This window comes from Dermacentor andersoni, chromosome 4 (assembly GCF_023375885.2).
Source record: "Dermacentor andersoni chromosome 4, qqDerAnde1_hic_scaffold, whole genome shotgun sequence".
NCBI classification, from domain to species: domain Eukaryota; kingdom Metazoa; phylum Arthropoda; class Arachnida; order Ixodida; family Ixodidae; genus Dermacentor; species Dermacentor andersoni.
In genome coordinates this window covers 42,177,343-42,191,102 of record NC_092817.1, presented here as the reverse complement: position 1 = coordinate 42,191,102, position 13,760 = coordinate 42,177,343, and the positions used below count along the sequence as shown (strand labels likewise).

The 13,760-nt window shown below is 47.9% G+C and overlaps 1 protein-coding gene across 2 annotated transcripts in view; it reads right to left on the bottom strand.

The window, feature by feature from the left end:
• KFase (kynurenine formamidase) overlaps nucleotides 1–13,760 on the bottom strand; it is a 65,892-nt gene that overhangs the window by 47,367 nt on the left and 4,765 nt on the right. For both annotated transcript variants that reach the window (XM_055073647.2, XM_050184109.3), the window contains exons 2-3: nucleotides 3,219–3,372; nucleotides 839–1,170 (exon numbers count right to left, since the gene is read on the bottom strand). In XM_055073647.2, coding sequence (XP_054929622.2) covers nucleotides 839–1,170; nucleotides 3,219–3,372 — 486 coding nt within the window. The remainder of the gene's footprint in view (nucleotides 1–838; nucleotides 1,171–3,218; nucleotides 3,373–13,760) is intronic.

Here is a 13,760-nt window from a genome sequence, read left to right as displayed (position 1 = left end):
CGTCTCTCTTCAACGCGAACTCAGCGGCGAGAACACAGAGCACACGAGGCTGTCAGCAGTCGGCGCTCTCAGTCGCCACCGCAGGTCGCTTTCAAGATACCGTCATATACGGTCATATGATACGATCCTCGCGGCCGCACCAGACACAGACGCCGCTGGAGTGCGGTTGATCACGGTTCATAACGGTTATAGCGATAACGGCTTATAATGATCGGAACTTAATCAGCGCACCTGGACGTGCGTTTGCTTGCGTCATCAATTTACCTTGCGCCGCCGTCAACAGCAGTTCGCGTCGCCGCAGCGCTGTCGTTTGTACTGGTTGGACAGTTTTATAATATTGATGATGACACCGGGCTGCGTGGAGATAAGCAAGTGTAACAATGCTTACGCATACATACATTTTTCCCTGAGCCTCGGTGTGCTTGCGCCCACGCTTTTATTGCGCGCTATCAGCGCTAAATCAGCGTGACTGCCTAGCATACGAAGATGAAAGTATTGCCCTTCGCACATCTTTAGGGCACTTACGCGACAGCCCTTTCACAAAGGAGAATATCTCGATGTATAAAGCCAAGAAAGCGCCACGCTACGGTTCTCGAAAAGCACCAGACTCTATGACCGCTTGTGACTGACTATGAACGCTTGACTGCGTGTGTACAGTGCAAAGTGTGAACTTCTCTCTTCCTTCTCGTCTTTCAGTCCCCTTTCCTCAGTGCGGAATAGCCTGCCGGGCTCAGCCTGGTTAACCCCTCCCTGCCATTCCCTTCGACATCTCTCTCTCTTTCTCTATCTCTCTGTTTAACCAACTTGCATGACGAGTTCTAACGACTAAAGTACTCACCGTGTAGCCGCGTGGCGACCATGGCGGCCAGGTGGGCGCCCGCAGAGTGGCCGGCCAGCACGAGCGGTCCGGACCTGAGCGCGAGCACGTGTCGGGCGCAGCGCGTGGCCGAGTCGACCATCTGGTCGAGAGTGGCGCCGGGCGCCAGCGGGTACCCGGCCACGGCCACGGCTACGCCGGCCGCTACGAAGGGATCGGCGACGAAGGCGTGCGACTGCCGGTCCCCTGCGACCCAGTAGCCGCCGTGCCAGAAGAGCAGCGTCGAGCGGCGCTCGCCCGGCGACCGGCCGCCGTGATACAGGTCCAGGCATTCGCGAGGGTGCTCGCCAAACCTGCAGCGCGCGCCCCCGCACAGAGCACGGAACCAGAAACACTTGGAATCACATTCCACGTGGGCGACGACGGCGTGAGTACGCGGCCAGCTATAGCACCGGCACAAGACGAAAAGCATGGCACAATGTGAGTATGTACTATACTTAGGGTTCTTGTGCAGCGGCTCGCGTATACATGCTACTTTTACTGTCATGAAATGAATATAGTAGTCTTAGTTGTCGTATATGCTGGCGCAAGACCGGGCTAGATGGGGAGACACACTGGCGACAACTCGATTATTCCCGCTATATGTTATAAATAATATGATATAGACGCTATAAGGAAAAACGAGCATAAATTATTGCACTGGTTAATACCCTAAAACACATGAAAATGCAGCGACGCAAGGGTGGGGAAAGTTACGCGAGAACTTTGATATCGAAAATTATCGATAGTTCTATTATGAAAAAGAGACCATCGTGGTGCGGCACGTTACTGCCGATAGCATGCCACTGGCTGCGTGCTCGTACATTCTATATTTTATTTTTAAGAGCTTGGCTAACGCTAGCTGGGACATTCTGTATACTTATTCCTACTTGTAGCATGGTGTTACCGATCGCTACAGCACATGCGCCGTCGGGCGTAAACGGTAGCAGTAACAATATAACAGTAACGCTATGCTAAATATATTATAATATTTCACAGGTTTAGAATATCGGTACAGCTGCCCCGCAACCACGACAGCCTATAGGCAAACTTCTTTGCACGTGCTACAGAAGCTGTGCGCCGCGCGTACTCTTGTCGCAGGTTGCGGATGCTATAGATGTCTCTATTCTCTAGAGTTATCTCTCACTACTTTGGCAGTGCGCATACAGGTTTTATAAAGCCAGTTTACTGGTATGTACGTAATTGCATTCGGAGCACATACTGTATAAACCTCGTATGCTATATCAACGTTACTAGAGCTGGCTAACGTTGCTGTAGTATACAGGGTGTTTCAGCGAACACTTTCAAAAATCTTTAAAAGTTGCCTGTGGCAAATATCACAATTCTAGTTGATGAGCTGGTCTACTCGAAGCGGCGAACAATACTTGAAAAAAAATTGAGGTGCAAAATCGACTAATTAACAAAAATTCACTCATTAACTTTGTAACTAATCGCATTATGGCGCATATTGAAATTTACAGATTATAGCCGATGAGTTCGCAAGGCGGATCCACTTGGAACGAATTTTCAAGATGACACCAGTTTCGAGGTATAAATTCTCGAACTTTGCGGAGAAATGCAGTGGCGTTCCAGTTAATTTGCTACGAAAACGTCGTTTCATGCACTGAAGCACACAAGCAACGGGAATGCCAATGCATTTCTGCGCAAAGTTCAGGAATTTATATCTAGAAACTGGTGTCGTCCTGAGAATTCGTTCCAAATGGATCCGCCATTGTGAAGTCCACTGCTAGAATTTGTAAATTGCAATATGAAGCATAACTGCGAGTCGGCCTATTTGGAACAGATTCATCTTAAAGCTTTTTGTGCGCAAACAAACAGGGACAACGAATAGGGGCAACACAAGGAAAGCGCTCGTCCTTGTGTTGCCCCTATTCTTTGTCCCTGTTTGTTTGCGTACAAAAAGTTTTTTTTTTGCAATATGGGTCATAAGATAATTAGTTAAAATCTTAGTAAGCTAATTCTTGTTAATTAGTGAATTTCGCATTTCAATTTCTTGTGCAAGTAGTGTCCGCCGCTTCGAGTAGACCGGCTTATAAATTAGAATTGAGCTATCTGGCACAGGCAACCTTTAGACATTTTTGAAAGTGTTCGCTGAAACACTATATATCCACAAGTACATCCGGCGAGAAACCGACGACCGGTTGGCAAAGCAAGCTTTGCTTTAAAAATCACCGTGATTATCGCTACGGGGCAAGCGGCCGTTGAAGCGCGGCTTACTGAGTTCGAACACCACCTGCTGCCCTAAAGAATTCTGCGGTATAGGGTGCTGACACCGAGGCATTGGAGCGGGTATAGTTTATAACCTGCAGGAGGCGCTAGCCGCAGTAAAAGCGTGTCTCACCTGATGTCCTTTTGTGCAGCTACGCGGCTTCTGGTCTCCTCGCTCAAACGCGCCGTCTCCCTGAAGAAGTGGTCCACCAGCGCCTGTCCGCGTAGCCGATGGCCCCAGCAGCTGGGCAGGAACTCGCTGTCTTCCATGACCGACGTCGCTTCTGCTACGCTGCGACCGCGCACAGAGGCGGGGGGTGACGTTGTGGCCGACTTTTATATGGCGCCCTAATCTATGCGTCCCGCTCTTTGCAGCCTTCATATCTGCCTGCCGTTTGCCGATAACAAGCCAGGCCCGTCGGCCGGCCGTGTCGGGGGGGGAGGGGGGGGGTCGTCAGGAGGCGCCTTTATGGTATACTGTCTTCAGATATTTTTTTTTTTAGACTTTTTGAAGCATGAACAGCAGCACGTTGATTACGGCTCTCTGGTCAAAATTTATGAGGTGGGATTTGTGTACGTTATAGCAGGAACGTTGAGAGGTCGGCCACCCCGGGGCAACTCTTTGCAAAAGAGCTCAGATGACAGCTTAACGTTAATGCGCGTACAGTATCGTAAATAAAATTGAATTGGAATGTCTTCCTCAAATATGACCGCATGTAACTGTCGTAACAAAAACGCGACTCCATGACGGCATTTCTAGTGATCCTTAGATCGATGAATTGCATCAAATTTTTTCGCCGTAATCGTCCCGGGTAGGTGGCGTTGCAGTCGTTTTAAAAAAAATTCTATTTCACCTACTGAGGTCCCACAAATGAAAAATCATGAAGGTTTATTTTTGAAGCTGAACTTTTGGACCATATTGTTCACATTGTGTGCGGTGTACAGGCCACCATCATCCTCCCCCGACTTTTTATTGAAATTACATAATTATATGTCGACGCAAATTCATGGGAATATAATAATGGCAGGTGATTTCAAACTTCTAAAGAATGGTACACAATATAACTCGCGAGCCGGGTGATGGCAGCTCGGTTTTGGATCGTGTGTCTGTCTCAATTTGATGTTTCTATTGAGCTAGATATATCTGAGCATAATTTTATGATTCCGTGATTACTGAATGCGCACTGAATAAGCCAGTTGTTAAATATGTGAAAGATTTAAGTCATGCTAATGATCACGCTATACTTCATGAGCGCTGGAGTCTTGACTATAGCACGCTGGATGATGATCCTTATACCATGTGGAACAGTGGAAAAGTGCGTGTGATAGCTTTGCAATGATAGCTTGCAGTGATAGATTGCAGTGATAGCTTTGCGTTGTCCAGAAAAGTCAAAACACGCAGAGAATGTGCACAGTTTAGCAGACGTATAATACGTTGTTAAACTAGATATTAAGGAATGCGACAAAGAAAACGATTAAAAATTACAAGCTCATTAAAATATCTTCAGAGCGACCACCTCCGGTATGTGAGTGAGTTTACACAAATTCGTAAGTTCGAGTCCGGAGACATTCTAGCGTTTATAATAGATTTATAAATAGTAAAGCATAATGCAGTTGAAATTACGGATCCTTATAAGGTAGCATGGGCAGAGCATGTAATGAGGAGGAAAGATAACCGGTGGTCAGTAAGGGTTACGGACTGGATTCCAAGAGAAAGGAAGCGTAGCAGGGGGCGGCAGAAAGTTATGTGGACGGATAAGATTAAGAAGCTTGCAGGGACAACATGGCCACAATTAACACATGACCGGGGTAGTTGGAGAAGTATGGGAGAGGCCTTTTCCCTGCAGTGGGTGTAGATGATGATGATGATGATGATGATAAGGTCGCAAATAAAATGAAAATTTCATTCTGGCGTTTCACCCGCTGAAAGTGGCGAGGAAAAGAGCGGGTGCTCTCGGGCAAGCGATTTGCCGGCAGTGACGGGAGGAAGGAGGAGGGGAGGCTGTCGCTTGGTCGTTCTTCGCCAGAAGGCGAGAAAAATGGCGCGTGCTCTCGGGTAAGCGATTTGCCGGGAGTGACCGCAGGAACGAAGAGGGGAGGCTGTCGCTCGCTCGTTCTTCGCTAGAAGGCAAGAAAAAGGTCGCGTGCTCTCTGGCAAGCGATTTACCGGGAGTGAGCGGAGGAATAAGGAGGGAAAGTTGTCGCTCGTTCGTTCGTTCTTCGCTAAATGCAAAGAAAGGGGCGCGTGCTCTCGGGGCAGCGATTTGCCGGGAATGACTGGAGTTAGGAGGAGGGGGGGTTGTCGCTCGCTCGTTCTTCGCGAGAAAGCGAGGAAAGAGCGCCTGCTCTCGGGCAAGCGATTTGCCAGGAGTGACCGGAGGAAGGAGGAGGGGAGGCTGTCTGTCGCGCTTTTGTTCTTCGCAAGAAGGCGAGGAAAAGAGCGCGTGCTCTCGGGCAAGCGAATTACCGGCAGTTACTGGAGGAAGGAGGAGGGGAGGCTGCTGCTTGTTCATTTTTCGCGAGAAAGCGAGTAAAAAAGCGCGTGCTCTCGGGCAAGCGATTTGCCGGGAGTGACCGGAGGGAGGAGGGTAGGCTGTCTGTCGCTCGTTCGTTCTTCGCAAGAACGCGAGGAAAAGAGCGCTTACCCGCCGTGGTTGCTCAGTGGCTATGGTGTTGGGCTGCTGAGCACGAGGTTGCGGGATCGAATCCCGTCCTTGGCAGCCGCATTTCGATGTGGGCGAAATGCGAAAACACCCCTGTACTTAGATTTAGGTGCACGTTAAAGAACCCCAGGTGGTCGAAATTTTCGGGAGTCCTCCACTACGGCGTGCCTCATATTCAGAAAGTGGTTTTGGCACGTAAAACCCCATAATTTTAGGAAAAGAGCGCTTGCTCTCGGGCAAACGATTTGCCGGGAGTGACTGGAGGTAGGCGGAGGGGAGGTTGTCGCTCGCTCGTTCTTCGCGAGAAGGCGAGGAAAAGAGCGTGTGCTATCGGGCAAGCGACTTGCCGGAAGTGACCAGAGAAGAAGAAGCGGAGTCTCTCGCTCGCTCCTTCTTCGCGATAATGCGATAAAAAGAGCGCGTGCTTTCGGGCAAGTGATTTGCCAGGAGCGACCGCAGGAACGAAGAGGGGAGGCGGTCGCTCGCTCGTTCTACGCTAGAAGGCAAGAAAAAGGTCGCGTGCTCTCTGGCAAGCGATTTACCGGGAGTGAGCGGAGGAAGGAGGAGGAAGGGAGGCTGTCGCTCGCTCATTCTTCGGTAGAAGGAGAGGAAAAGAGCGCGTGCTCTCGGGCAAGCGATTTGCCGGGAGTGACTGGAAATAGGCTGAGGGGAGGTTGTCGCTCGCTCGTTCTTCGCGAGAAGACGAGGAAAAGAGCGCGTGCTCTCTGGCAAGCGACTTGCCGGAAGTGACCAGAGAAGGAGGAGAGGAGGCTGTAGCTCGTTCGTGTTTAGCTAGAAGGCGAGGAAAAGGGCGCGTGCTCTCGGGCAAGCAATTTGCCAGGAGTAGTTGGAAGGAGCAGGAGGGGAGGCTGTCGCTCGCTCGTTCTTCGCTAGGCGATGAAACGGGCGCGTGCTCTCGGGCAAGCTATTTGACGGGAGTGACTGGGGAAAAAGGAGGGGAGGCCGTCTGTCGCTCGCTCGTTCGCGAGAAGGCGACAAAAGAGCGCGTGCTCTGGGGCACGCGATTTGCCGGGAGTGAATGGAGGGAGGAGGAGGGGAGGCTGTCACTCGCTCGTTCTTTGCGAGCAGGTGAGGAAAGGCGCGCGTGCTCTCGAGCAATCGAGTTGCCAGATGAAGGAGCAGGAAACTGGCGCTCGGTCGTTCGTCCGTTTAGGCTATTCGCTTACATGGACCATAGATATCGATGGTTTCTGCATAGCTTTTTACACTTCTATTTCCCAAGGCTGTGTGTTATCGCTCCTGAAAGTTGATACGAAGTTGCAAGGCAACCGTGACATTATGCGTAATGCTTCTCCAGGCCCCGGGCAACACGCGAGTTTCCCATCAACGCGGTCGGCGCCGCTTCTACTGAGCGACGGTGGCGTAGCCCTATAGCGTTGGCAGTAAACACAAGATCTCATTATTATGTTCAAATTTACGTAGCCGGCAACGTAATTAAACCACGAAATTCAGACGGAAGCTCGGCAAGGCTGCTCGCGGTTACACGCTTCTGTTATCGCAATCAGTTGTCCGCGGACTCATCGTGGCACAAAAGCGGGCCGCGCGCGAGCTGCGAAACGGCCAAAAGTTGATGCGAGTGACAAAAAAAAAAAAAAAAAGCATTCGAGTAGATATTGGATATTGAAATACTTCATGATGAATTTAGAACTGCACGTCAGGACAAGCTGGCGCGCTGGTTAGAGCGAAGCATTCAAATGACTTTTTTCTTGATGGACACAACGGTTAATTAATTTAGGTGTATATGATAAATATATATACACCTGAAAGTGTACACCTAAATACATGATGTATTCTCAAGCCGCGTCTGTGCGGCTTTTTCCCCTCATCCACCTCCATTTACCACTCCTTTTGTACGTGTGTGTGTAAATGGAAATCGAATCAAATCAAAGACCATCCAAGGGTAACCACTCGTATTACTATGCAATGTGGTGCAGTAACTCCGACCAAAAGGGAAAAAAATGGTACCTTGCGAGTGCCAACAGACAGCAGGTAAAAAAAAAATCATTTTTCAAGAAGTACTGAAGTTTACCTGAAACGCAATAAGATCATCTTCTTTTTATGTGTGCACTTCTGTGCTTCTTTTTTTAAATTTTGTAACAGTGAAATTAATCTTTTGGCTGCACAGTGCGCTCATGTGATTCCGTATTCGATTCCTTGTTTGCCCGGCGAACACAGCAGCGACCTCGGCTCCTAAATGAGAAGCCCACTTTGCCAAGAAATTGCTTGCGCTGTGTGTGTTCTTGGTTCCCACAATATTATTTAAAGATGCAAACAATGACAAATCAGTGCGCAGCGTAGCGAACGTGGCCCCAGAGCACCGCTGCTAGCCATTCGCCCGTCGCCATATTAGATTTGGCTGGTTTCGCCAGTTTGTGTCTCAGAAGTGTGCTTGGGCGAGATGTTGGCTATCCAGATTGAGTTGTACTAGCCACAGATTTAGTAACATTAAAATTGCTAATTCTGACTGGAGTGCGATATTATGTGCAGTGCTCTGACGCAAATACTTTGCTTTTTCACTAAATGACGTGTACAATGTTTGTAGACGAGGTGCATGTTGAAAAACACGTTTAACTCCGAGCACCGTGCTTTTAACTCCGAGCACACGTTTAACCGCAGCCGTGGCCTCGTGGTAGAGTGTCCGCCTCGGCTGCGGGAGGTCGTGGGTTCGAAACCTCGCGGCCGCCGGTTGCCCACCGGTAAATGGGCACAGGCGTTCCCCCGGCCTTTACACTCGGCTTCCTTTAGGGGTGAACGCTCTGGGAAAGCAGCCCGCGCCACGAAAATCCCGTCGAACCCTGTGGGCGAGAGTCCTCTCTCAAACGCAGTCGCGCCCTGGCTCTACCAGCGGTCCGCTAAACTCAAAACACCAGGTGGCATTCTGGTGATCCACAAACTGGCTACCGTTGGCTATATTGGTATGGCCGGCACCTGGCTTCCCTACATCCGCCATCGGTGTGCTGAGTCCTTATCTTTTATTCTGATAGCTGAGTCTTTTTTTTTTCTTTAAAGATGTCGCCTTTATCATGTGACTGGTTACTGGTTTGTGTTACTATTCATGAGAAGCTTGGAGACAGGCTACTCAAAACTGTTGACCAATTAACTTCCACCTGTTGAAAATTGTTAGAACTTGTCACTGTGAACTTCATTACGGATTTTCTTGAATCTAATAATTTGTTATCAGAGTTTCTTCGCAAGCGTCTGTCTATAATCACCCAGCTTGTGTCTACCATTCATGAAGTTACCTTAACTCCCGGCGCGGCCAGTCAGACAGATCCAATTTTTCTCTATTTCAGTAAGGCTTTCGATCGCGTGCCACAGAGCAAATATTTAAATAAACTCGAATGTTCTGGGCTTTCTCCTATCATGGTTTGTTGGTGATGGTGAGAAAACTTTATTTCGAATTAGAACGATTCGTGCCCGGCGAGTTAGTGGGCTGAGGCACTCGCCGAGGTTACGGCCAAGAGTTCTTGCCTCTCGGCGACTTCCTTGGCCCGCTGGACTGCCCAGAGTTGGTCTTCCAGGTTCGAGCTGAGCAGCGCGGCCGGCCATCGAGCGCGGAGGCTGTCAATGGAGGCTTCGCTCTCACTGTCCTGCATTAGTCCCTGCCATTCCCATAGCATGTGTTTTAGCGTGGCTCTGGTGCCACACACTTTTCATCTATATGTTGTGTATATGTCTGGATAAATAGCGTGCATTAGTATCGGACTCTTGTATGATTTGGTTTGTAGTTGTCGCCACTGGACAGCTTGCGATCTACTGAGTTGTGGATGGGGTGGTGGATAAGTGAATCTTTGCATCTTGTCTCATCCGGTTTTACTAAGGGAAACGTTCTCGGACCCATTCTTTTAATGAGATTAGCATTTTTAGGGTTCATTTCACGGACTTTCCGATGTGCGTGCAGGTATCTAACCGTCTTTCTTTCAGGCCAGCTTGGGTCACTGGGTGTGTGCCTCTGTGTATGTGCCGCTGTTCAACGACAAAAAAATATCTTCTTTTTTTTAATTATTCGGTGCTGGGCGGAATTGAACCCGAGTCATATATATCAAACACGTGCTATGCGCGGACTTCGCGGCGGTGCCACCAGATGGCGCAGGGCGTCCAAAGATAAGCATGTACGGCGTACCTGATTAATTCGAAGCAGGCAAGGTGACTATTCGTCACCGCCCCGTTTCAAAGGGGATGCCAATAAATCGTCATCATCATCATCATAAACGCGAGAGGAACCCGGCTGCAGCGCACGCCTCAGACATGACGCGTTCGTCGCATTGCTTCAATGCAAGACGTATTAACGTCGACAGTCATCCTGAGATAGTTTCTGCCCGAATTTTTAAAAAACGTAAACTATAGTGTTATAATCACAGCTATTAACTGAGATGTGCGTATCTGGTGATTTGCGAGCAGTAGTATACGAGGCGACGGAGCGAGCCTGAACGAGTGCGAAAACGTCGCGATTTCTGGCTCCCGCGTGGCCATATACTGCGCCATGGCGTCACGACGCAGTATCCTCCTGGGAAACCAAACCAAACTGGCTGTAGAAAAACTATTAGATTATTAGAATCAATGCATTCTGCCGGTGCTAACATGTGGGGCAGAAACTTGGAGGTTGGCAAAGAAACTCGAGAACAAGTACCGCGAAGAGAGCGGTGGAACGAAGAATGTCAGGCGTAACGTTAAGAGACAGGAAGAGGGCGGTGTGGATCAGAGAGCAAACGGGGATCACCGATATTCTAATTGACATTAAGAGAAAGAAATGGAGCTGGGCAGGCCATGTAATGCATGGGACAGATAATCGGTGGACCATTAGAGTTACACAATGGGTGCCAAGAGAAAGGAAGCCCAGTGGAGTACGGCAGAAAACTAGGTCGGGTGATGGAATTAAGAAATTCGCAGGCGCTAGTTGGAATCGGTTGGCGCAGGACAAGGGTAATTGGACATCGTAGGGAGAGGCCTTCGTCCTGCAGTGGACATAAAATAGTCTGATGATGATCATGATGATATACGGTGCTCTACGGCTTGTCACTATTTTTTCTATAGTTTAGATGTCTGGAACTCACATTTAACGCAAAAACATGAATAATCAAAAATATAATGGATGTACCCCTTTAAGTTTCTTGCGTTTGCTTTTTTCCCCGTATCTTTTCTGTTTAGTTTATGACAGGAACATCATGGTGCTCCGCGCTGCCAGCTATTCGTACCTCACGGCATATGATGTTCCAAGTTAAGAGAGTTTTCGAAGATAAGATATGGCACTTCCAAATTGCGACATTATACTGCATAGTTCTATTTATCCGTCTTTTTAAAACTTATTAATCATATTACTGATTAGTTTTGCGTTCCGTAAAACTACCGAACTTTTTATAAAATTTAAAGCGGACAAATTTGATACTTGAATTTACTGTTTACACGAAGTAGTCACATTGTTCACAAGGGTTTACCACGTTCCTACGCACGAAATAGTGTTATATCTTAGAGTGGGGTATAATAGATTCAATTTTGCCCGCTCAGATTTATCTTTAGGTGCAGCTAACTGCTAGACGTAAACTACTTTATCTTACCGACAACGGCATTTTATGAGGTGTTGAGAAATGCGCGTATGATTACGATATTGTGCACCGGCACAAAGATGAAATGACTAGTCGAGTAATAAATGAAGCCTCACGAATCGAAAAGTTTGCCCTGGGATACGTTACCGCTACTTACCTTTAATTGACAAGAAAAGAACTGCCTTTTTTTTTGTTGTTGTTTCCTGTAACCTATAGTTTGCGCATGCCTTGTATATGATGGTTTTGGGCTTGTAAACCTGTGATCCGGCTCCGATTGAACCACTGTTAAAAGTTTGCGCTTGTGTGTTTTGCTTTCTGTCTGTCCTTGTCTCAAGTTTTTTGCGCCAAATACAAAAACAAAATCCATTTAGACAGTTTATAGAAAGTCCAATGACATTTGTCTATAAATCTGTCTATAAAGCCTTTCTTTAAACAAATTATATGGACAAAATTTAGACACATTGTACAGGCAAGTCTATGGACATACTTATGGCCTTACACTTTTACAACGAGTATTGGCTATAGAATATGCGTAGACAAATTATATAGACTGGTTTATAGGCAACGCAATGACTTATTGCCTTACAATTCTATCAACTATCGTCTATTAGATGTCCATATGCAAATATCTACAGAATCTCTATATATTCTTTATAGACATATTCTCACACTTTTTATTGACTACTGTTTACAGAATGGCGACAGAAAAACTCTACAGAATGGTTCATACATGTTCTATAGACTGTCTAAATCTATTTTCGTAAGGGTAATAACTAAACACCAGAAAAGGAAACGGTGGCTTAAAACATACCTTTGGCAGTGATAAAGAGGGAACCAGGTGCTATCCTCCCCGACTAACTTGAATGCGGTTCACAACATCATTTATTAACAAAAGGCCGCAGTTTATCTTTTCTATGTGAGCTATTCTATTGTTGGCGACCATGACCACGACCCCGACGTCAAGCAGAACTCTACAGAGTACGGAGATAACGCGGTTGCGGATGCAACCCGCGGATTAAGAGCCGCACAAATAAAGTTTATTGTGTGCTCTGCCATCCATAATGATTTCGATCTCCTGCTGACACTTCCACGCATCGTTATGAACGAGGCGCAGCGCGCTGTTATTGCAGGTTAACTGTTTGAATGTCAGCGGAGTGTAAGCAACGTTAGGCGACGAAGGTTAACGCAGGTAAGCGCCCAATGATAAGTACTATAGTGCCGTAGAGCACATCGCCTTTTCTTTATTCCTTGCGATTCCTTGCGGCTAATCCTGCAAAATAAAAAAAAAAAGACATCATGGTGTTTTTTTACAGAATCGCGGTCTAAAGTTTCGAATGTTGTACTGCGGCATTGACTGCACGTTCGTTTAAGACGCCCATATGCCGGCAGATTCTTTACTTTGGATTTCTAGTGCTTTGCCACAACATCTACAGGTTCGTGGACATAGTTGTAATTTCTTTCTTATTATTTTGTGGCAGTAAAGGAACTCTTAAAGAACAGTAACAGGTTAACATGGCCAACATTTGGGGACAGGTGAGATAGCGCCATCTTTCGGTGGCGGCCGCGCGCCTCATCGTAACAGAATGGTGAACATACGAAAAGAAGTATATCTGAGGAACAAAATTAGTTGTCGAAAACGACTCGCGGTTATACATACTAGAAAACTACTGGGACATTCGGGTGAAATTCCAGTAGGTCTCCGCAGAGCAAGTCCAAGAGCGATAAAATCGTCGCCGCGCGCCGTATGCTGTATATGCGAGTGAAAGCGTGCGAGGGTGAGCGGGCAATCGCGGCTCAATCTCGCACACGCTAGAGAGGAAAGCTGGGAGGAAGCGCGCCGTCTTCCGTCGCGCCCAAGGGTCCCAGGGAGAGGGTAGGGAGGGGGAAGCGCATTGTACTCCAGGCCGGGGCCGCTGTATCTTGAAAGCCATCTGCGACGGGGAGAGTCCACCGCGCGCAGTATTTTCGCGGCTTTCTTCGCGTTGATGTGAGACGCAGCGCGAAGGTCAATTCGCTCGCTGCTGCTGCCACGCTTCCTCTCTCTAGCGTTTTGACAGCGAGAGTAAGATGTGTTATGTTTGCTTAAGCGCGTGTGACACCATGCTTGTTGCGGTTTCCAGCACAAGTTTATACGGCCGATGAAACTACTATCCTGACTTCGTATAGCTGTCCACTAATTTGCTATCGCAATCAATGCTTGGTCTTTCGGGCGAAACTGCGGCTTTCGTTTATGCATACTGCGATAGCAATTATATTGACTCTCCAAGCGAATCTTCGCCGTCGCCGTGAAGTTCTGTAGAAAGTACAAGTGCGATAAGATCCTATCGCGTCCTGCGTATCGTATGCTCTGGGTGCGAGTGAAAGCATATGAAAGCGTGCGAAAGTGAGTGGAAGAATAATGGTGGCTTGATGCGGAGGTCATGTTGGAGGTCCCGCAATAAATCGTGC